Consider the following 24,772-nt stretch of genomic DNA (forward strand, 5'->3'; position numbering starts at 1 on the left):
ATGCTACTATGCTGAACCAGTGGAAAAGTAAAATTATACACTCGTCTTCAGTTTGGCATTTAAAAACTTTGTACCTTTATACTTGGATTTCATCTCTCTCCCTCCCCCCACACTCACGTTAGATCGGCGTCAGTCATTCAAAATCATTCCCTCTGTGAAAGTAACATTTTTGTATACGTACAAGAACGGCTTTGCAAAATATTTATATATGCATCTATGTCATCTTCGCTAGCCAAGGTTCCGATATGTGGATATAGTTAACATATCGGAACCATGGCTAGCAATACTTCTACTTTGTAAGATATATCTTTTTTGGAAAAAAAATGTTTCATAAGACAAATATAATTATTTATTTATTCCAAACAATGGCACGGCTAAAAATTAGGTATACACCAATAGTGCATGGTTGGAGAGTTAAGATTACGCAGCTTTCACAAAAATTGTACATCCTCAAACTGAATTCGTCTGAATGAAGTTCAATCTTTGAGGTGAAAACCGCCATTAATGGGACCTTCTTTTTCATTTATTACAAATAATAAAATTTTTAAATAAATGCAATTTTTTAACCTGTCAAGCTTATTGTTTTATCGTATTTTTTTAGTCAGGATGTTTTCGCACCCGTTTAAATCAACCTTGTGAACTTGCAAAAACTCTTCAAAATAGCTCAGATTTGGTGTTTTCCCATGTTCCTGTCAAGACAAACGAATTTTCCTTTTGTTGCAATTATAATGAGATTTATGTACATGAATTTGTCTTATATAGACAAAATTTGAAGAAAATCTGACGGTCTAAAAAAATTTAAATTTCATCTGAAACATTTGATACAAAATTCTTCTTTCGAAAACACGCATTGGTTCAATCACATTGAACTTGATACCAGCTGAATCTGGTACATATTGAATACCCAAGTGGATTCAAGCCAACATAAATTAATCCGATAAATCAAACCCCCAAATCAACGTTGATATGGATGGACGATATGTGGGTATGATGTCACCTGTTCATTAAAATGTCCAATTTCGCTGCATGCACAGTTTTCCGGAACAACCCTGCGTACACTGTATACACTTACTAGTAATTAGTAACAGCCATATCAAGCGCGAAATTCAAAATGGCCTCAGGACAGAGGGTTGTGCTATTCCTCGTGGATTTACAAGACAACAAACATAGAATTTGCTCCAGAAATATAATGTACAATGTCACCAAATGAACCCTTCAGCCGACGGTAGGTCCACAGCCGCAAGAAATGCCGGTAACTGTATATAATGTACACCGATGCGTGCAGTCAAAATTGTCTGCATACTTTGGCAGGTTTTAATGAATAGGCGATATCAGTCCCTAAAACGACAATCATTATCATCGCCTCATCAAGGGCAAGAGGCTGATTTATCGGCCTAACATAAACATCCATGGATTCTACCTTAAATAACACATGATCCCATTCTTCAAATGTCAAGAGTATTTTTTTCATTTACAAATTGACACATGTGTTAATCTAAGGCTAGGAACAGTCGAATCCATTTATTCGAGGCCTTGGGCTATATTTCGAATTTTCAACTCTGTTCCGATCTCAGTATCATACAAACTTTCGGTTGAGACAATTGTTCCAAAATTTGGATTATGACACACTGTGTCATAAGAATTCGCTTCATAAGAGGCACAAACAGGATGTTCATAGAGAATTCCTCTTGTTATGTTCCTGTTAGTATTTCGCTGTTGCCTCAGATTTCAGATAAATGTGTTACAGTTACATTGTATACATATTACATGTTAGTCTCCTCATTCAATATTTACAAATATACTCACAAACGTTTAGCATCCTCTCTTTGCTTTACTGATCTTAAGAGATGCACATTCTCAAGACAGGATACACTTTCCCATGAGAGGAAATTGGAAGATTGTTTCAATCAGAAAACATATCACGATGGATCCTACTACAAGCTATTTTCTTAATATGGTTTTACAAAAATATAGCTCCCATCTGAGGTAAAATGATAAATGCCTATCAATAACGTTTTTGTACTATGTAATTAAATTTTCACATTCAAAATTAACAGTGAAGATAATTCCATGACACGTAATGAATACACGTGGAATAAAAAAAATTTATGAAACATTAAACTTCTCAAGGAATCATTGCATATATGCACCAGTATTCAGACTTTCTTATATACATGACGTTGAGTGATCACTGTTATGTACATCTACATTTTTTGTAACTCTTCGTACATGAAAGTTAGGTCGGGTGGGTTCTTTTACTATGTGAGATTTTTGAAAAACGTCACATAGTTAGTAATAGAACCTGCGTTTTCAACCCTTATGATTGTATATAAGTGCGTGGAGCTGGACAATTTGGTCATTTTTATTTCTCATGTTCATGTTGTAACATCAGTCTACAGATGTATTTAATGTTGTGTTTAGATATCATTTGAGAAGAAACATTTGCTTATAGTATTAATTGGAACTACAAAGTGCTCATTGGGCTTAAATATTATTCTGGCACAATTGTGAATTATTCAAATAAATTCTGGACAATCTCATTTTGATACATCAAGACTGCTGTCAAACCATTACTTTCGAGGATCTGAAATTTATTCGGAATATTTAATTCTTTTGGACTTGAATATTACTTTTCATGATTATTTTGATTCAATTCATAAATACTGTAAGTTCCTCTTTAATGTTCATTTTATAACTTTGATAATTAAATTATTTGTTGAGGTTCACAAAACTTGCTGGTTTTGCTTCTTTCTGTTACTTAGTTTATGAACATAAAATCGTAACATTACATAAAATTCCCATGTATTATTTGTTTCTGGGACAAAGGTTTTAGAGAGACCATAATTAAAACAAACAATCGGTTTTGCTCTCTCACCATATGCAAGCCTCCTGAATGCACATTTGCACGTTTTCTTTTTCTTCCTTAATTACACTAAATCGTAAATGTAAGTGATGGCTCGAATACGCGCGTCAGAGAAATCGTATGGGTCGGCTTCTCGAGAAAGAAACGTTTTCGCATTATCGCTGCAATAGCTTACCATTTTCGTCACTGAACTGCGAGGTTGAAATAAGACCCCAAGACAAAAACAACAAGAACTTTGGAAAATTTAAATGTATAGTATCCGTGGCTAATACGTATTTCATGCTTACCTGGAGTAACCATCAGTGGAGGAGTTGGGGGTGGAAGTGAGGGTTCCCCTCGAGATGGTAGTGGTTTCGACTTTTCGGGCTGAAATCGTGGCCTTGGTTTTGACTTCAAACAATCTGGTTTCCTGCATTCGAATCCTTTTGCGCTAAATCCGAAATTTGTTGAACAAAATCAGATGGGGATATTTTTATTGCACGGGGAGAGATATTATTGCTGTATGATTGATGAGCCAGTATCAATATGAGATTGATTGGGGTTGTTTTTGTTAATTGTTACGAATCATGGCCATACGCCTAATATGGGAAAACGTTTGATGAATCGAAGTTTCTCTCTAATGGTAAGATATATAGAAGGTCATATCACGTCGGTCTTATTAACTTTTACGGAACACGTTTTAGCTTCTGTTATACATGTGACTGTTGAAATGTCAAGTGCCTGCTTTAGTCTTAAGATCAGAAGCTTCTGTTCCTTTGATCTTTATGTTTAAAAATATGTCTTGATGCTCACCCATTATTTTATATGCTCTTATCACGTACATGAAATGATATAAATGGCTTCATTGAAACGAAATACACTGTTGGTATTGACTGATAAGCTCCCACTATGTCCTTCGTATCCAAAATTAATATAATACCTTGTAACGACTTTGCAAACAAATCCTAACATGCAAGAGACGAAGGTTTCGTACAAAGTAAATGTAACCTTTGATACATTTAACTATGATGACTTAATTACGTCGCAAACTTCAACTCACTTAACGGTACATACAATAAAAATGGCATATACTGTGCCTAAAAAACTAAATCTAAATATGTGGCTAGAAAATAGACTGGATTATATAATCTGTCCGAACAACTCACTCATCTTAGAAAAAAAATTGATTTTTGCATCAATGGCAATATTTTACTATGAGTTATTCAATTTTGAAGTCATGTATGTTAATGACCGCTCCGGTGGTCTAGTGGTTAGAGAGTCCGCCTCGGACGCGAGAGGTCGCGGGTTCGAACTCCGGCCTAGTCATACCAAAGACTTATAAAAATGGTACTAACAGCTGCCTCGCTTGGCGCTCAGCATTAAGAGGTTAGTGTTAGGACATCACTATAAACTGCCACACTGCAGACATTGTAGCGATATGACTGACAATTTGTTTAAAACTACGTAAACAATCCAAATCACAGACACATTTATACTGAAATAGTGTCTCTACATTTGTCCTGCATTATCTCTTAAATCTAGGGGTAGGGTAAGGATTATGCACACAAAAAAACTGTTAATGGTTCGTGGACATACTCTGTAGTCGCTTCTGAAAATGTACTCAAAGGGGTGATCTTACCATTCTTTGAAGGGATCGAATCCGATTGGCCAATACCGAAGATAGCCCAGGCACACATACAGAGCGGCAGCAAGAACGATGAGAGCTAGAACAGCCAACATCGAAATCCAAACGATATTTCTCTTATCATCGAACATATTCTTATATCCAACGGTGGTAGTCGCAGCCGTTGTCGTTGTTGGCTCAAGTACGGTAACTCTCACCGACGCAAAGCCTACAAGTCCACCAGTATCGGTTGCTTTTGCCGTGAAATCAAGATCACCTACCACTCCAGAAAGAGAATTTTTTAGAGTGATCAAACCTGTTTGTGATATTTGAAAATAGTTGGTTGCCAGGGTTGTTTGATCCAATGAATATGTAAATTGTCCATTAGTACCAATGTCTCCATCAACTGCGGATACATTACCGATTGACGTTCCGACGACAATGTTGTTGTAAACAGTAAATGTATAGGCCGATGAGAGGAATGTTGGAGTGTTGTCATTAATCTCAGCTGAAAAAGGTTAATAAACGGCTAACTTCAAACTGCTTGATCTCTATGATCCAATTTTCCATTCAATATATATTTTTAATATTAAATGTATTCGTCTTCAATTCATAACAACTACAGCGAATACAGTTTACACCAGAAGACGTTTTATTAGAGAATATGTAAGGATATATTTTCATTAAAATTTTTATCTTAATTCAGTAAAGGCGAATGTGTGGGACTGCGCGAAAATATGTCAGCTACCATTAACATCTGCTGGATTTAAAATGTCCACGATTTGCTGCTGAATAGTTCTTTGCAGCATAATAGTTTCTTTTACTGCACGTTAAGAAACTGCAAAGATTCGGGAAATAAAATGTCTGCCAATAAGACTGCAAACATTATATTTCATGCTTAAAAATTCAGCAATAATTGAGAATATGACGAAATATTCAGTTTATCGTGGTAACGGTTGCACTATACCATGCAAGAATATCAAGTGACAGTGCATTTCTGGACATCATAAGTCATGTCATAAAGTGTCAGTACACCGAAGGCAAGATGTGTCTGATTCCTATGTTCTACTATTTCATATCATTTAATGTGGAAATTTCTTAAGAATGAAGTTGGTAGTTGTCTTTTGTATCTTAACTCAAATCCGTGATTCATATCTGACTCATTTCTTTTAGGATTTATTAGAGTTCAATAAAACCGTATTGCTACTATTTTCCTTGACTTCCACATACCTATAGATACTGACAATGTTGATGTAGCTGTTAGTCCTCCACTATCTGTGGCAGTAACAATGCACGTGATTGCCGTAGGTAAACCTGATTTATCTAGGTCATAATTAATCGCATAGGTCAGCAGTCCCGAGCTTGAAGCCATAGTCATATATCCTGAGTTTGACCCACAGTTCATGGAATACGAGGTACTGTCACCTACATCGGTATCTCTCACTGACAACCCCGGATTCATTTGCTACAAGTGAAATATCATTAATGTAAAAAAAAAATTATCGCAATATATGATTAAATAATACTTGTCGCGGTATAGTCTTTGCTGCAATATATAATAGTGTATATTTAGGAAGTCATCAATTCGCGAAAATTATATAAATAATGCTGAATTTACCAGATTTGCGAAATTTTCACTGGCGCTGAAACAGAATGATCACAAGCATCCACTGATGTTACTTCCCTATACCACACACTTGCGTATACTGCTGAATAATTCTTATGATTCTAAAACAACCATCAAAAAGTTGATGAATCCCCGTTCAACAACATCAAGCCGCATAATGCCAAACACAATAAACAAAGCAAAAAGAAGGAAAATTTGACTAATATATACACATTAATTTATGCCAGAAGGCAGAGGGGCGAGTCAACGGAAACTACAAGGAAGAAATTAATTTCTCATTGATTAGTCAAGGAGTCAGAAACAATGTTGAATCTTTTGTCTGGCCCGTCTTACAGGAAACTCGACAGGACGATCACTTTGGTGTCCGCGTACGTTCGTCCACAACCTAGATTAACCTAAATGTTATAGTTTAGGTTAACCCCAATATTAAATATTTTAACTTAGCTGAAACTTAGCTGATTCGCCGAAAAAGAAAACGAAAAAGAAAAAACAACAACAAAAAAACGGGCAGACTCTTCGCTTCTTGAGTAAAAGTCATGATACTTTATAAATATCGATAAAGAATTGCTTCTCTCCTGGAAAATATTCATTTTTCCAATTGCTAGTTCTGTCACATAACGGTGTCTTCTCAATTAAAAGTTTAAAATATATTTACAAATATTAAAAACATTTGCGTGATTTAAAGGAACACAAGTATATAATGCTATAAGGAAAATTTCTACTTTCTTTTCAGGTATTGAAATAACAGCAAATTCATTTACATTTTTAGTAAGAGTTCATCGTTCCATTTCTGAAAATGGTCATACGATAGCATGCATTTGGGAATAGTTATGTTTTAATACTTCACTTTCTGATCTTGATTAATATTATACCACATTTGTATCTTATCTTTTGTAACTGTTGAATCAAATGACATATTTGTAGTACATACATTTATTATATACTTAAGCGTGAAATATAGAAACTTATTGGCGAAATTATATATTGTTTCATTCTTATACCTTCCCATGTGAAAGATATATCCTTATTTTTTTTTAATGTGAAAATGCAATGTTTTCCATCGTGCGCATGATTGTGCGTGCTTCAGAAATTATACCTTCAGCAAGAAAAACTAGCACTATATGAGATAGAACATATACCTGGAAACTGCATTACCTTTCAGACATGAAAATTATTATATTGCTGAATAAATTTCTATAGACACGTTCGCATCTCTAGGAAGCTATTTTCCGTACTGCCATGAAAGCAATGATAACCCCGCTGTGTTGCATTGCTGAATCAGACCTTCTTCGTAGTCAAATAGGGCAAAACCGTTTACAAAATGTCAAAATGTATAATTTACTGCAGTAGAATAGGTCATCCCAATCTTTCCGCTCACTAAAGTCGCTGATAATTATACGATCAGCCAGTGAACGTCAGATGAATTTAGGAAAAGGGGGGTGGGGTGGGGATAGAGTGGAGTGGTATACTGAAAAGTGAGTTTAATCTGCTAAGCTTCTATTCAGCAGAAAGTTAGTATATCATAGAAAGAAAATGCTCTTTTCCTGTGTAATTACCTGATATATTTCATCTTGTGATGCAACAAATGTTATATTTTAACTCGTGGCTTCGCCATTCCGGCAAATATCGTGTATTTGTGTACCACACGATGAAATATATCCGGTATTAACGTCAGAAGAGAAAATATCCACTGTATCTTCCTAGCACATATTGAGTGGTTAAAGCGTTCGCCTCGGGAGGTCATGGATTCTAACCCTGGCCGAGTCATACCAAGACTTATAAAAATGGTACTAGCAGATGCCTTGCTAGGTGCTCAGCATTAAGAGGCTAGTGTTAGGACTGGTCGGCCTGGTGACAGGATAATGTGATTGGGTGGGACATGATACCACATATCTGCGGCATGATGCTCCAGTGCTAGACATCACTATAAACTGCTACACTGCAGATATCAAATTGTTAAGTTACGTTAAACACACACACACACACACACACACACACACGACTATTGTCCAAGCACATATTGTTGTTATTGTGGGCTTAATTTTTCAACACATAATAAGCTATACACAGTACCAGTATAACTGACGGTGGAAAAACCCGGGGAAAACCACCAATCCACGGGAAGCTGCTAGCAAGTTTTCTCGCATATCCACATAAGCCGAGTCCGAGACTCGAACCGACGCGGACAGAGGTGAGATGACAGTGATCGGTAAAGGCGAGTGCTTTAGACCACTCGGCCAACCGGGGCCCCTAGCTTTCATTTATCATCAATGTCTTTCTTCTCAGATGAATTTGATGACAAATGTGGAACAACTAACAACAAAACAATAGATTTGTTGAATCGAGCTGCAACATTTCGATAACTTTTCAAGCTTGTTATTATAAAAAATCCATAAGAAGAACAGCTTCACAGATTATGTCATCAAGATTCGTCTATAAGTGAGCAGGTGCAGGCAGTGCCATTGCGAGCAAAACGAGAACGACAGCCAAGGAGTTGTTTACGGCCAGAGCAGTTTGCCCAGAACTAATATTACGGTAGAATTTATTTTCTTCAAAAATTGGTAAACGAGAACAATTACAGATATGCGTCGACTTCTGTCAGTTACGTAATCCTTTGGGTATTTCTCCTTCTTTTTACAAAATTAAATTTTTGTATTTTCTTTCGTTTTACACTAAAAATGTGAATTCATGAGAACGAGTTTTAAGAAAACGCCTCTTGTTTCCTGCACTGGACACGTTCCGATATTTACCCTATCCAGGAGTAATCTAACCTAGCCAAGAGATAGAAAAGTGATAATTAAAACATATTGATGCGGAAAGCGGCTTGTGATTAAAAACCGACTCAGCATTCATTGCAAACGAAATACCAAGAATACCAAGGAAATTCTTAAGTGATAGATAAAGATGAATCAATAATTTTTTTAAAAACATATTCGTAATCAGAAGTTGTCGTTCGTTGATTTAAAAAATGTGAACAAACTATTCTATCAAGTGTCGTAGGTTTTTGCTTACTTGTCCCGCATTTCCCTCATTAGCGTAAACCCTGTATATTTGCTGTGAAAAATACAAGGCTTCGTTCTGATTGGTCACTTTTACAAGGAGATTTTTGTCGGCAGTCCATGTCCCGTCGGATACTCGCACGTACAATGTAAACGATGTAGCCGGTATGGTCTCGTAATTAATCGCATTTGTCGTTGATGTCGTTATTAGTCCGGCTGCAAGAAAAATCTTTACATATTTAATCTAGCTGAGCTAATATGGAGTAAGTCACATGATACAACTCATCAAACAATTGTTATGTCATGGAGAGAAAAACGAGGAGCGTTAATTTTAACATAACACAAAGAAATATGATGTACGCAGCTCTGAGTAGTTGCTATAACAACTGAAATTAATCCAAAACGTAGTCTTTCAAGATACACCAGGTTCCTAAGAAGTTATTCTAAAAGTTCCAATGCATCATCCATATTTGCTGATATTACGAAAGTGCTAAATGAACAAATTTATCTTCGAGGCATTAAAACGGTTTATTTAGATAAAGAGAATATAAAGGACGATTTTTAACAAAAAATAGTAAATATGTTTACTTATTGTTTTCGTATTGCTTTGTAAAATAATATGATTAAATTGACAATGACTGAAATCAACAAATGTGGCATAAAAATGACATTTTTAGATTTTCATCTTTTCATATAATTTAAACCTTCCTCTTTCACACGTTGGATACATTAGCGCTGTGTTCAAACAGTCCATATATTACTATATCAGCGCTGTTGTTTGAACGGTGCATATATTAATATATTAGCGCTGTGTTTGAACGGTCCATATTTTAATAGATTTGCACTGTGTTCAAACGGTCTATACATCAATATATTAGCGCTGTAAACAAACGGTCCATATATTAAAATATCTGCGCTATGCTCGAATCAGACGGGTCAAAAAGGACGTGCTAATATGTCGCAGTAAAAAGATCGAATCCAAATTCAAATCAATGGCATCATCTGGAAATCTAATGCGTACTACGACAAAAAAGTATTTGTTATTAATCCAAGCAGCCTGCTAATACCGAGTTAACCAAAAGTTAGATTAAAGCAAATGTCTACATTTGACTCAATAAATATTAATATACGTTATAACGATTGGCTGAGTTCTGTGAAAGTAAAAGGAGTCAATAGTTTCTATTTTTACGACAGCGATTGAACAATCTCGACATTTGTTCTTTCGTATCTTGTAAATTAATGTATTCATCATCAAGGGTTTCTTAATAGTAGATCCCTAATTTTTCGCCTATGGTATACATCAATGTTTCCCTATGGTATACACTAATGTTCCCCTATGGTATACACTAATGTTCTCCTGTGGTATACACTAATGTTTTCCTATGGTATACAGTAATGTTCCCCTATAGTATGAACTAATGTTTTCCTATGGTATACATTAATGTTGCCCTATGGTATACATTAATGATCCCCTATGGTATACCCTAATGTTCCCCTATGGTATACACTAATGTTGCCATGTGGTATACATTAATGTTCCCCTATGATATATACTAATGTTCCCCTATGGTATACATTAATGTTCCCCTTTGATATACATTAATGTGATGTTCCCTTATGATATACACTAATGTTCCCCTACAGTATACACCAATGTTGCCCAGTGGTATACATTAATGTTCCTCTATGTTATACACTAATGTTCCCCTATGGTATACACTAATGTTCCCCTTTGATATAGATTAATGTTATGTTCCCCTATGATATACACTAATGTTCCCCTATGGTATACACTAATGTTCCCCTATGATATACACTAATGTTCCCTTATGATATATACTAATGTTCCGCTATGATATACACTAATGTTCCCCTATGGTATACAATAATGCTCCCCTATGATATACACTAATGTTCCCCTATGATATACACTAATGTTCCCTTATGATATATACTAATGTTCCCCTATGATATACATTAATGTTCCCCTATTATATACATTAATGTTCCCTTATAACATACATTAATGCTCCCCTATGTTTTAAACTAATGTTACCTTATGATATACACTAGTGTTCCCTATGATATACATTAATGTTCCCCCATGGTATCCACCAATGTTACTCTATGGTATACACTAATGTTCCCCTATGGTATACACTAATGTTCCCCTATGGTACACATTAATGTTGCCCTGTGGTATACATTAATGATCCCCTATGGTATACACTAATGTTCCCCTATGGTATACACTAATGTTGCCTTGTGGTATACATTAATGTTCCCCTATGATATATACTAATGTTTCCCTATGGTATACACTAATGTTCCCCTTTGATATAGATTAATGTTATGTTCCCCTATGATATACACTAATGTCCCCCTACGGTATACACCAATGTTGCCCAGTGGTATACATTAATGTTCCCCTGTGTTATACACTAATGTTCCCCTATGGTATACAATAATGTTCCCCTTTGATATAGATTAATGTTATGTTTCCCTATGATATACACTAATGTTCCCCTATGATATACACTAATGTTCCCTTATGATATACACTAATGTTCCCTTATGATATACACTAATGTTTCCTTATGATATACACTAATGTTCCCCTATGATATACACTAATGTTCCCTTATGATATACACTAATGTTCCCCTATGATATACATTAATGTTCCCCTATTATATACATTAATGTTCCCTTATAATATACATTAATGCTCCCCTATGTTATAAACTAATGTTACCCTATGATATATACTAGTGTTCCCTATGATATACATTAATGTTCCCCCATGGTACCCACCAATGTTACTCTATGGTATACACTAATGTTCCCCTATGGTACACATTAATGTTCCCCTATGGTACACATTAATGTTCCCCTATGATATACATTAATGTTCGCCTATGATACTGACTAAAGTTCCTTTCAAGATATATTCATGGCTTCCAGGGTAATGGGTAATACAAACGTGTTGCATCTGAAAGGAGTTATGCCGAAGTCCCCAAGTCCTCCAGTATTTAAATTTTAGGTAGACGATACAAACATTATTGTGTGAATTTAAAACAATTTTAGTAATTGTTTTACTGGAATTAAATGGGTATCATTGCGATATATGTAATTATATAATGTCCTGTTATGGCCTGTATCTAATATGAAATAGATGTAAAATCATTTTGAAATCAATTTGGATATATCAGGGCCAAGTCTTTAAAAACCGTTGAGTTGAAGTTTCTTTTGGGCATATTACGGCCAGGTCTTTTAATTCGGTTGGATTTAAATCATTCAACGTCTAGTTTAAGTAGATTTTGGTTTTTTATTCCATTTACTTTGCATTACGATGCTGGAAATCTTGAAAAATACATTTTAATTTGCTTGCGGTTTATAAACCTGAAGAAATTCTATATTTTGAGACTCGTGAAAACAGTCTGGAAGGTCCTAAATCTGTTCGTCAAACAGAATTAAAAACCAGATTGGTTTCCAACTTGACGGTGAAATCAGTAATTGTAATTCCGAGGAATCACGACGCTATCGGAGAGATGCTATCATGCTTTAATCTTCTTTATTCTTCGTTTTTCCCTGGCACAATACGGACTTTGGAAAACGATCCTTCTAATTAAACGAGATGCTCTCCAGCAATCTGATTAAAATCAGATTTCCACTGTTATACATGAAGATCTGACAGCGACCAATTAGAGCCATGTTCTGGTAACCTATGTTATTACCATAATCGCTAATTTTATCAACCAATCAGATTAAGTCTTATATCTTCATGTTTGGAGACTGAGCAGTATAGATGAAGAGAAAGAATGTGTACCAAACAATTTGATTCACTTTGAGATTTTTGAAAGCTGCATTTCCATTGGCTTATTCAATGTCACCAGAACTTGATCCTTAAGCGGTCGTCGTCAGATCTTCACGCAGGACAGCGAAAATCTGATTTTAATCAAATTGTACTCTCCAGGAGTCGTCTTTTCTCAAATATAGAATAAGACCTAAAGTTAATAGTGCATTATTTATAGCAATAGGGACGAAAAAAAATAGAATATTCTTTTGACAAAACTAATGTATCCTTGTAGTTCCAAAAGCTATGCACTTTATCGATTGAATTGTTAATCTGACACCTAAATCTTCTGTACCGAAGAAGTGATCTTTGAAATTAATTATAAAAGAGCTATGAAGAACTCAGTCTTGATGACTTTTATACATTGAACTATCTTACAAATTGCATGTTTCTTTGACGAAATTGTTTATTTATTTTCATGAGTAATACACATTATTTTGGTGCTCTATCCAGTTTGCATTATTTCGTTACATTAGTTTAAAATTACCTTGGATCGATTGACGTGGTTTCAGTCTTGTTTATTATACCTGGATAATGCGTTAGGTCAGAATATGTAATGCCGTTGCCCACCAAGTTATTCAAAAAGTCAAGGAAAAGTAAAACTAAATAAATCTTTATTTCATATCATCATTTGGGAATTAACAATCAACATTACCTCTATAATCTATTTTACAGACACTGTACTTCTAGTTGTCCTGCAGGCAGAACATTTAAAAAATGCATATAATCTAGTAATAACATGTAACTCAAAATAGCTTTAAAATTTATGGTGCTCTGAACAAATTATTTAAAGAAAAATTACAGTCCGTGGGACGAAATAAGGTGTGCTTATGTCTATCTACATTCCAATTACTCGTTTTTCTTCTCGTTTGCTGTCGCCATATTCCTTAATTAAATTCGATACAAATATTTCAATATGTTTATGTTTTCGCAATTAGTGTTTTAATAATAGCAAATTCATCGCGTCTGTAGTTTTACCCCTAAATTCTCAGTTTTAGATACGGGAGGTTAGGCTTCTAAATCATTCATTGTACTTGCGTTAGATTCTTCTGACCGATAGCTTTATAGTTATTTTTTTTCTTCTGTTAAAGGCACATACCTTATTTCTACAAGTCCATTATAATTACAATCAAAAGTTTTATACCATTTTATAGCAAGTCAGAAGGTAGGCATACCTGAATAAATTTCTTCAAAATGGGTTGATTTCATCTAAATGTGTGACTGACAGTCAATCGCAAAACAGCACCCTACACGCACTGCAGTTAACTATTTGTGAGTTGGGATGCTTTTAGTGTAACTGATGTTAGCACGCTTGCTTCCTAAAATTATTGCACGTCCTTTAGATGATACATTTCTCATATAAACTGAGTGAAGCCAAATCAAGACCCCAAGAAAATTTCATTTCGAATCAACAAAACACATTTTGGTTTATTTTTATGTTTCCGAATACTTCTAGTGACTTACGTTGCCCGCATTAAGTAGGTGATGCATATGTCGATATCAGATTCTGGGAAAGAAAATGAAAAATAGCAACAAAAGATGGAATAGCTGCCTAATATTATTACTTTGATTGGCTTTATTTACATACTTGCACTGTTTATCTGGAAATAGTCCATACCGGAACCGGGTACAGATGTCAGAGAGTAGTACAAAGTGTCCCCATCGTTGTCTATGGCCGTTACCTGGTACACGGAAGTCCCCAGATTCGTGTTCTCCTGGATGCTTAGTGAAGACACAATTGGAAGATTCGTAATCACTGGCGCCGTGTTTAAACCTTAATAAAGATAGTTTACATGTATAAAATGGAACGAACTGGAAAATCTATAATAATAATAATAATAATACTCATTGGAGAAGCTAAGAAGGAAAATGAAACAAATATATGACATAAAAGCTGTGGCTTTCTAAACGTGTTTGCTTTTCCTCATACTAAACTGGTTATGGTAAAACTTCATCAAAGATGTTTTAAGAGCAGAAACACTATTATGTATGTATGTATGTGTGTATGTATGTATGTATGTATGTATGTATGTATGTATGTATGTATGTGTTCTATTATTTATGGTTTCTTTTGAAATAGAAGAAGAAAAGAGTAGCTCCTTTGTACCTGATACCACAACGGAGAGTGAACTTGAGCGAGAACTGTAACCATCCGACACCGTTACGGTAACATCATACGATCCCACCGTCTGATACAATAGATCTGATGTTAGTTGTATTCTTCCAGCTTGAAATAAGACAAACCAAATTAGCATCGTCTTCGCCGTTGTCATTTCGTTTACTCTGCCTTAGTGGTGATGATGGAGCTAGTGGATGTAGTCATGATGGTGATAATGGCAAAGGATGATAATTATTCTAATGACACGACAAAGATGGCAGTGACGATGATACCATCAGTAAAACAGTATTTCATAATTATATCAAACTGACCTATCTTATTCGAAGTCCTTGTCAGCCATATTAAGCAATGGCAGGTTACTCAAATACCTACATAGTCAATAGTAATAGCCGATATTCAAATCAAGTATCAAAATGTTAGTCTTTTTGAGGTTGAACTCCTTTCACTTTCTTATACCCTTATCGTCTTTCCGGTGAAAACTGTCAGAACTGCCAGTTGTTTGCACATCTGTAGATTGACAACAACAAACATTATTGGTTTAAACATTTGCTTTATCTTATGTTTGAGTCATAATTTGTTTGCATCCATTAGATTTCAGCATGTGAACAAGCAAAGATGCTTCAAAGACAATCGAAAGTTGGCGTCCTTTTGGTTTCATCCATGTTTCTTATATCAATATTAATCTTACTTTTAAATTTCACAACAAAAATGCTGATATATAGATAGCTTTGCTTCTAAAACAAGACACTCAGTACTGTTGGAATAACTTGTTATTTTTAGAAATTAAAATAAAAACACAATTAGCAAAAGCTGACAAGGAATCTAAGGACACCGACACACCTTTCAAATATAGACTTTTTTAAACAGTACAATTGAGACCCTCAACTGCCCCCTCTCAACTCAACCCACCCTCTTATTGATATTAGTTGTCTTTCTTGCTACACCTGCATACATCAATTTTTGTCAAAAATCTTTGAAATGCCTGCACTGAAGTTTTGTAAAATATGAGTTTGGACACTTGTCATGGTTCCAATGAGTCTGCGCTCAAATTTATAACTCACTTGCACATTATAACGGTACAACAATTACGCAATCAAGTGCGGTGAATTTCCAACCAGTGGTGTAGGAGGAGATTGGATAGTGGACAGAAAGATGGACAACCAAATGATCCGAATCACAGAATCCTGGACACGTTGGGATTAAAAGATCCGTAAACAAAAATGTTGAAAGAGTAGTTTTAAGACAGAAGTAGAAAACCATTAATTAAAACTGGAAGAAAAGTAACTTACACCCGGATAGAATTTCGAAAGGGCATCCAAGTGGATTACACACCATAGTATACGTCAATACCGTACTATCGATGTCAGTAGCGTCGACGTCGAAAACGAGGTCAGTCTTCTGCGCTGACGTGGATAAAGTTACGGAATCTGAAAAGGAGATGATGGAGCTTTTCAGTACTAAGTGTTTTAGAGTCTGTAAAATCTTTTCATTCATTGATTAGTTATTCACCAATTCCTTAATTAATTTAGTAATTAATTCACTTGAATGTATCAAAAGTGTTATATTTGTCAAAAGTATAAAACAAAATCCCGCAAGCTTGGCAATTGAACCCTATACGTTACCTTGAATATTACCACGTACAATTTGAACATTAAGATTTTTTTCAGAAGGGTATGATGACACGAGTATTAAAAGTAAATTTGAGAATAAGAGGCGTTCAAATCAGTACGTGACTTTTTATAAATAAAAGACTTCATGGTGCATAAAGAGTGTGGAGAGGTATAGAAATTAAACAATAAGGAATGAATGGTGCTTTGTCAACATTATGGAAATGTGTGTGTGTGTGTGTGTGTGTGTGTGTGATTTGGGTTTTAACAATTTTTAGTCATATTGCTATCATATCGTGTGACAGTTTATAGTAATGTCTAGCACTGGGGCATCATGCCGCAGACATATAGCACGATGTCCCACCCAGTCACATTATCTTGACACCAGGCTGACCAGTTATAACACTAACCTCTTAATGCTGAGCGACAAGCGAGGCAGCTGCTAGTACCATTTTTATAAGTCTTTGGTAAGACTCGGCCGGGGATCAAATCCACGACCTCCCACATCCGAGGCGGACGCTCTAACCACTAGAGCGGTTCTAGAAATAGAATGTGCTGTAGAGTGTGTTATCTTTGTTACGCATAGTTTGCACAAGGTCTGGATGAAACTAAAATTCTATGATTTTAGTAACTATACAATAATACTGGTATTGGATATAAAAATCAATACAAATTTTAATGTATGATCCAAATGGGTGAATACAATTTTGGAAATCATTATATTTTAATGCTGTTTTTGTGTTGCGATATGGTCATTGGACTTACCCACATTTCAGAAATATGTGAATAATGCAAGTAAGCATTTCTTGAATTTAGATATTTAGATCTTTTAATCAATTCGTAGCATTAGTAAGCTCATACATATTGTTCTAATGTGCATTAGCAAGTTGTTCAGTTACGCGATATTAAATATTTATATTAAGAGAAAGGTCATTTCCATATCTAATATTTACTATCATCGTTTACTTTGTGCACGTGGTCTGACCTTTTCAGTCCGTGACTTGACTTTTTGCAAGTGACGAGACTTTTTGTTGCAAGTGGCAAGGAATCTTACTTGGCAAATTGGTTATAACGGGACTGTTGCTTGCTACTACATGCACTACCAGTTTCCCCACTGTGGTACCTTTACCATCGGAGCACGCTACAAATACATTGTAGTTGGCGTTGGCGGCGACAGAAAGACCCGGGTTGTTATTCACATACACCCCATAATCTGAAAATTATAATTTAAAACTGTAACGAATATACATAAATTGATAAATTTGTTTTGCATTTGCTTTTCTTTATTTTAAGCAGTTTACTGTATTCTTCATATACGACTGATAAGAAGCGCTTAAAAAAATTATGAGAATCATTTCCAAACGGAACTGTGTCATCCATGATTCTTGTGATCATTAATAACGTATGCCCAGTAACTACTAGACCAAGAAACAGTAGTCAAATTGATTTCGGAAATCTAACAACAGGTTTCGAAAACGGCTACTTCAAACAATATAGGATTCATATCCGTCCAAACCTCGTGTCTGTATCGATTTTCATCGTGGTGCATTTAGGAAGAAGATTTAAAACTATTCAAGATACTGTGGAAATATAGTTGTGTTCATCGATGATATCGATAGTTTCGTCGATGTAGAGTCTAAATTTTTCTCACATGGAATGGTACCCACCCATAGCTCCAAGATGTGAGTGTGTAATGATATTTCCAGAGCATAAGGTTCTAATTCATATGGTAAAACCGTGCGTATTGAACAACTTAATTTCTAAATATCCAGGATCAACCCTACATCGTTTGCACAGAACCGTCGTTGACATTGTTTCTGTGTTGAGAAATTAACGGAACCATGGGATTTTGTTAAAACTAAATGTGTTTGAAATATGTTTTAACCATTTTGAACCACAGGAATAACTACTACTCTCATTGTTGGGTTTCCTAAATCAATGATTAGGTTTGAAAACATGGTTTTACTTAAATTTTCCTTCACATTATCAACCAATTATGACCTTCCAAACCCGTTCGAAACTGACTGAAGTGATAAACAAACATACCTGTGCAACGGAGCATACGAGCTTTCACCCATTGAAGTTTCAGTCGGCAAAAAAGCTATTCGTCGCTGACCGGTGCAGTATGAAATTTAACGTGTATTATTTTGAATACCTATAGGGCTTAAATGTTTGCGAGTCCATGTGAGGTCAGTCTTAGGTGCATTAACAAATGTCATAAAGTTTAATGTAGCTTGATTCTAAGCGGAATTGACTAGATCTGTATGAAAGCAAATTGACAGTTAATTTAATAGCGATGTATTATGCATGTATGATTTGCTTGAATCAGATGTAAATGTTGCATAGTTGGGGGCGTGGGGCGAGACATGCAGTAATACAAACATATCCAGTCTGAACATGCAAGAAAAGGTGAAAAAATCAGGGACGATATGTAACACTTAAGCATGAAAGGCGGTAACTGTCTCCTCTTTGTGATGGCATTGACTAATAATTTTAAGCAAACGTCCACTCATGCTGTAGAATTACACAAAATACTCATGCTTTAAATAGCTCTACTTATCCTGCCCACTGCCAGATAATTCTTTTACAAACTTTTTTCTTTCCAACCATACCAAAGTATCGTATAAATAAGCGAAACATGAAAGCCTTTAGAAAAGCTAATGTTTTTTTTAAATAATTAGAGCCGTGAGTTCCCCAGACTTGTTCTCTGGTTTAGTTTGCTTTGTAGAATTACACAAAATACTCATGCTTTAAATAGCTCTACTTATCCTGCCCACTGCCAGATAATTCTTTTACAAACTTTTTTCTTTCCAACCATACCAAAGTATCGTATAAATAAGCGAAACATGAAAGCCTTTAGAAAAGCTAATGTTTTTTTTAAATAATTAGAGCCGTGAGTTCCCCAGACTTGTTCTCTGGTTTAGTTTGCTTTGCTCATGAACAAAACCTCTAAATCAGGTACCACAAAGTTAGTAATAGTATACAAATAATATACATTTGAAGGAAACATTTACTGATTAATTATATTCAATATATCGTCTGCACAATATGATAACACAAGGCTGATATTTTGTTACTGATAACTCTACTTTCTCGCGCTTCTCACATTATTTAACATTCCCTTTCTGGTTTCCTATCCCTTTAAATCACATGGTACAATCAGCGATAAAGGCACAACCTGTTAAACTGGGTTTCTTTCTGACAGAAAAGGGAGCGGGGCTGGGACTCGTGGAGCTGATTCCGCACGTGAATGGATCCGACGGATCAGTTACACTTAGTGTATACAGCAGTAGTTCTGTCACCTGGTTTTCCAGTACTTCAACTGTAGCTTCTAAGTTGTGTATTGTAGGTGGCTTTGAAATAAAGGCAAAATTATCGATATCAGCCAAAACATGCAAAATGTCTAAAGAGTATTTCAATCATCACTTTATTCTAGAGATTCGAAGAAAAAGCTTGTTTATATCAAGACACTTGCTAAAACTTGACGATCTTTTTATCCTGAAAAAAAAATCATTTCACGAAAAATTCCTCATATTTCCTTAACAAATCTGTTAAAGATTAATTGAATAAAATATGAACCAAGAACAGCAACATGTTCGTCCCTTTGAAATGATTCACTGCATCATGGAAGTAAACGCCATGAATAAGTTAGTTTACCAAAACTAATTCTGCAAAAGTAAAGGTCCCTTGTGAAATGATAGAATATAAAAGTTTAAAGCGTGTAAACTTTACTTCAGACTGCATCTCTCATTTTACAATCTAGGTTTACCTTCAGTCTCAAAGGTATGCATTATTGTGATTAAATCCGATCGCCAAGTGTTCGTTTAAATTGTTAAATAGAGAATACCTACAGAGATACACAATTATTGACATAAATGCAGACAGCCTAATAAAAAAAAAGATTGAGATAAAGACAGACAGACAAAATTACCTCATTGTAGATACTGAGGGTAAGCGTTCCAGATGCCGTGTATTCACATAAATCTACCACTTTAAACCCGAGAAGGTAGTTCCCTGACAATGTAGTCAGATTAGCAGCCACTCTTACCTCGTCTGTAATGAAATTATTGCTTTGTATAAATCCTCTAATATTTTTCAAATGTAATCAGCTTGAAATATATGCATACATTTAATCTTTCTCTCTCTCTTTCTCTCTCCCTCTCATACACACATACATATATAATCTAAAAATGATTATTATTTTTTTTTCATTCCTATAGATTGTTTTATACATGTCTGAATTACTTATAATATATTTTGTATAGCTGCCGCAAGTCTCTGACCTATGGTCAATCAATAATTTGACTAATAAAAAGCTATAGGAAATTAGAGAAGTTGCTGTCTATCAACAAAACCATATTTATTTGAGTGCAAGACGTCCGAGTTCGAACAGCATGAATGGAGATTTTCTGGTGCATAATGCGGCAGGGTATGCTTTTACTTTAAATTATGCGTAGAACAAACATCGTAGATACTGATATGCTGATGTATTACGCCACGATAGATAGAAGTCTGCGGTGTTCGCAGATGGACATGCGTCAGAGAATTAGTCAACTGATGATCGTATCTTGGTTCGGTTTCCATCTCTGGCATTTGGGCATGTACTGCAATCTGAACACGTTTAGGACTTTGGGCAAATGATCAGAAGAAAACACTTGAGAACTGTTGCAGGAGCCGCCATTGCAAAAGTCTTGTTCAACCAGGCTCTTTTCTAGGGTGCTTGAGATCTCCGACAAATATATTAATTGATTATGAATTTATATATAATTTAGAAATAAGGACAGGAGGTAGAGTCGTGTTATTCTATGTGGATTTACACGTTGTCAAACATAGAATTTGATACGGAAACGTTCTGTACATATCGCCGGAAGGACCTTTCAGACGACTGTAACTTACGAGAAGCGAAAAATAGCAGGAAATGTCTCAAATGTTAGTCGATATGTTGCGGACAGACTTGTCTCCACCAATTGCGCGATTTGACGAATAGGTGACAAAAGACCCGTAGCCCAACCATCAATATCAGCAGATGTTGGGACGGGGGCGGGGAGATGACGGGTAGCCGATTTATTGGACTAAAGAAAAATATAACCGGACATATGGTGTCTAGATTGTTCTCGGGCTCAGCTAATCAGATGCGAAGTCGCCTCATTAACTATTACGAAACGACCCATCCATGGTAAATTCAAAGGAAACTCTACAACCTGCACGATGAGTTAGAGACTCCAGTGTTTGTTTTGCCACCAGTCAATGGTGTCACGACCGGCTTGGAAATAATTTCAGGCTTTGTGGACCGGAAACCCAAGACTGACAAGTAAGTGATAAATTACCCGACGGGCAGTGTTCAAAGAGACCCGACTGTATCCAATCAAAATTGAGAGACTCAGATCTAGGGCGGAGTCTCAATAAGCATCCGCTTATGTTCGGTCTAAATCCATTTTTCAGTCAGTACTAGTGTGAACCTCGATAAGAGTGGATCTTAGAGAAGATAAGAGGTATTAGACTGTACTTCGAGTAGCCGAAGTTGTGCGCTCGTTCAAAGGCAAACAGCAAGAAGGTCCACCGGAGGAAAGGCTCCGAGAAAACAATTGGCAAGCAGGACTGCTCGCAAGAACGCACCAAGAAAACTTTTTCGAATGAGAATTAGAAAAAAACATTGCAAAAAAAACATTAATAACAATTTACAAAAGTGAAATAGAAAACACAAGAGTGAACTGTTCAAGTAAGTGACAAGGATAAGGACAAGAAAAGCGAGAAAACATGGCGGCAGCATACAAGGAAATACGAAGGCTAGAGAAAGTTTTTAAGATAAAGAGAGTGGAAACAGAAGAGAGATCTTTTCTTGAATGCTTATACAAAGAAGGCACCCAAGAATTATACATATCAGCAACACCAAGGAATAAAATACCCTCAACATCTACAGTGATGATAGCACTGAAACTACTTAACCCAGATTTCGTGAATCAAACATATTCAATAAAAAGGAATGGATACAAAGGCTACATTCTACGCCCAAGAGGGAACATGCCGATAATACCAAACGGAGAAATCACTATTATGGAGGAAAGAGTTGTAGTAAAAAAGCTATCACCAGTCCTAAAAAAACAAAGAAACAAACAGGAGAGCTCCACATATCAGACATACCTTTGGAGATCCCAGTGGAAAGCTTCGAAAATAAATTTAGCATAAAAGTTATTTCGTCAAGACTAGCAAACATCCCACAAACATCTGTATACAACGGGACTAGAATTTTTAAAAACTGAGAAACGCGATTGCGAGAGATGAAAAAGACCTTGTACCTAACCGGGTTTCTAACAAAGTCTTGGTACAAAAGGTATATCCTCCACAGAACATGCAATATGTGTGAGAGAACGGGTCACACTTCACCCAAATGCCCAAACAATCAGGAGACCGAAGAGAGGACAAATGAACAAAAGAAACAAACATAAGTAGCGATGGCCGAAATAACCCCAAAAAACAAACCAACATGAAGAGCAGGTAGAACAACAACAATTACAGCATATATACCTAAGTAATCAAGAAGAGACTCAAGCAGCGATAAGCAAAGAACAAAATAAAGAAATCCATGAGGTGACCGCAAGTATATTTCCAAAAATGAAAACCCAGGAAGAACATATAAGATAACAACAACAACAACAATCCCACCAAGGGACAAACGAACGCCAAAGAGAAGAAAAACTAGATGCAAAACAACTGCGGAAAGAGACACAACAACAACAACAACCAGGACAGAAGCAAACTCAACAACAACAAAACCCACATCCAAGCAGAAAAACAACAACAACTAGTACATAAAAAATTTCAACAACAAGAACAACCAAGACAGAAGCAATCTCAAATTCAACAACAGAAAATACATGAAATTCAGATGGGGAAACAACAACAACAGCAGCAACAATAACAAGTAAAAGATTTTCCAAAAATAAAAACAAAAACAGCAATAAGTACTTGGACAAAAAAGAAACCACAACAACAAAAAAAACAAGTATTAACCAGTACTACGTCAGAAAACACCGAACAGGAAAAACTTAAACAACTAGAACAAAGACGGGGCCAACAAAACCAAAAAGGAATTACAATAAACAGAGACCAAATCTAGGTAAATACAACAACTAACCATAACAGAGGATTTAAAAGAACAAGAGATAAGTAGAAGAAGGGAAAATAGAAGAAAAAAGAAAGAGGAAGAGCATAAAATGATGGAAACATATCTACTGGATGATGAATGTTTTAAAGATTATTTTGCAGATATATAAATACAAAAAGTATATACACAAAATAAAATGAAAATAACTTAAAAAAAACAACTTAAATAATAACAACTCATATATTACAGCACACACTTAAAAGTAGGACAGGAGAGCCTCTCTAACTGATCTGCGAGGATCAAATAGGATAGAGCACCCTTTTAAAAAAAGTTAAAAGGCGGGAAGGAATTCTAGTGAAATTCTAGGTTTGGATTTGCGAACAAAGGCTTCTTGAAGGAGTTTTCCGGGTGGGTGCTAGAGTCGACATTTTAGGATCGGAGACAGAGAAGGCATGTGGAGAGCGCATGGTAGGCGTTATTGTGACGGCAGCAGTTTGTATGGAAGTGCAGTGCCGGAATGAGTACGTGACAGAGAGAACCGGAAGTCGGAAAAACGATCCGGAAGTGCCAGGAGAGCACGTAGTCAAGTGTACCGAACGTACTAAAGAGAAACAAGAGGCGGACAATGATTGACAGATGAGTAACAGAGACAACAATGAAAGGAAACACTCTCACTTAATGCCTTTAATTTCATATGATGAAATCGTTATTGGCAACTGTGAATAGGTCATTGATTGTATTTGTTCGAAAGAAATTCCGATTGAGAACTTTGTTGATGAAATTATTGAATACATTTGATATATTTTATTAAATTGTTATAACTATTACCTTGAGTTATTCATATACCTAGACCGTTGGCCTTGCTGACTGGGGGCTCGGAGCTATTTAAATTTTAATTATCCACCTTCTCCGGTATTAGAAATAATACCGTAGGAGGCACGTGACATAAATACCTGCTTTTGACTAGGTGAGCTAAAAACAAAACATATGTTC

At 35.6% G+C, this 24,772-nt stretch overlaps 1 protein-coding gene across 2 annotated transcripts in view; it reads right to left on the reverse strand.

Annotated features, from left to right (window-relative positions):
• Positions 1 to 24,772, reverse strand: part of LOC149805410 (protocadherin Fat 3-like) — a 65,671-nt gene that overhangs the window by 2,694 nt on the left and 38,205 nt on the right. The window contains exons 7-16 of one of the 2 annotated variants that reach the window (XM_089936189.1): positions 20,606 to 20,727; positions 19,853 to 20,027; positions 17,729 to 17,887; positions 16,357 to 16,494; positions 15,056 to 15,175; positions 14,537 to 14,722; positions 9,106 to 9,308; positions 5,697 to 5,931; positions 4,482 to 4,974; positions 3,151 to 3,293 (exon numbers count right to left, since the gene is read on the reverse strand). In XM_089936189.1, the coding sequence (XP_089792315.1) occupies positions 3,151 to 3,293; positions 4,482 to 4,974; positions 5,697 to 5,931; positions 9,106 to 9,308; positions 14,537 to 14,722; positions 15,056 to 15,175; positions 16,357 to 16,494; positions 17,729 to 17,887; positions 19,853 to 20,027; positions 20,606 to 20,727 (1,974 nt within the window). The remainder of the gene's footprint in view (positions 1 to 3,150; positions 3,294 to 4,481; positions 4,975 to 5,696; positions 5,932 to 9,105; positions 9,309 to 14,536; positions 14,723 to 15,055; positions 15,176 to 16,356; positions 16,495 to 17,728; positions 17,888 to 19,852; positions 20,028 to 20,605; positions 20,728 to 24,772) is intronic. The other variant, XM_089936195.1, reaches the window with a different exon arrangement.

Source organism: Sinohyriopsis cumingii, chromosome 2 (assembly GCF_028554795.1).
Source record: "Sinohyriopsis cumingii isolate HCF-2022 chromosome 2, ASM2855479v2, whole genome shotgun sequence".
Taxonomy (NCBI): Eukaryota; Metazoa; Mollusca; class Bivalvia; order Unionida; family Unionidae; genus Sinohyriopsis; species Sinohyriopsis cumingii.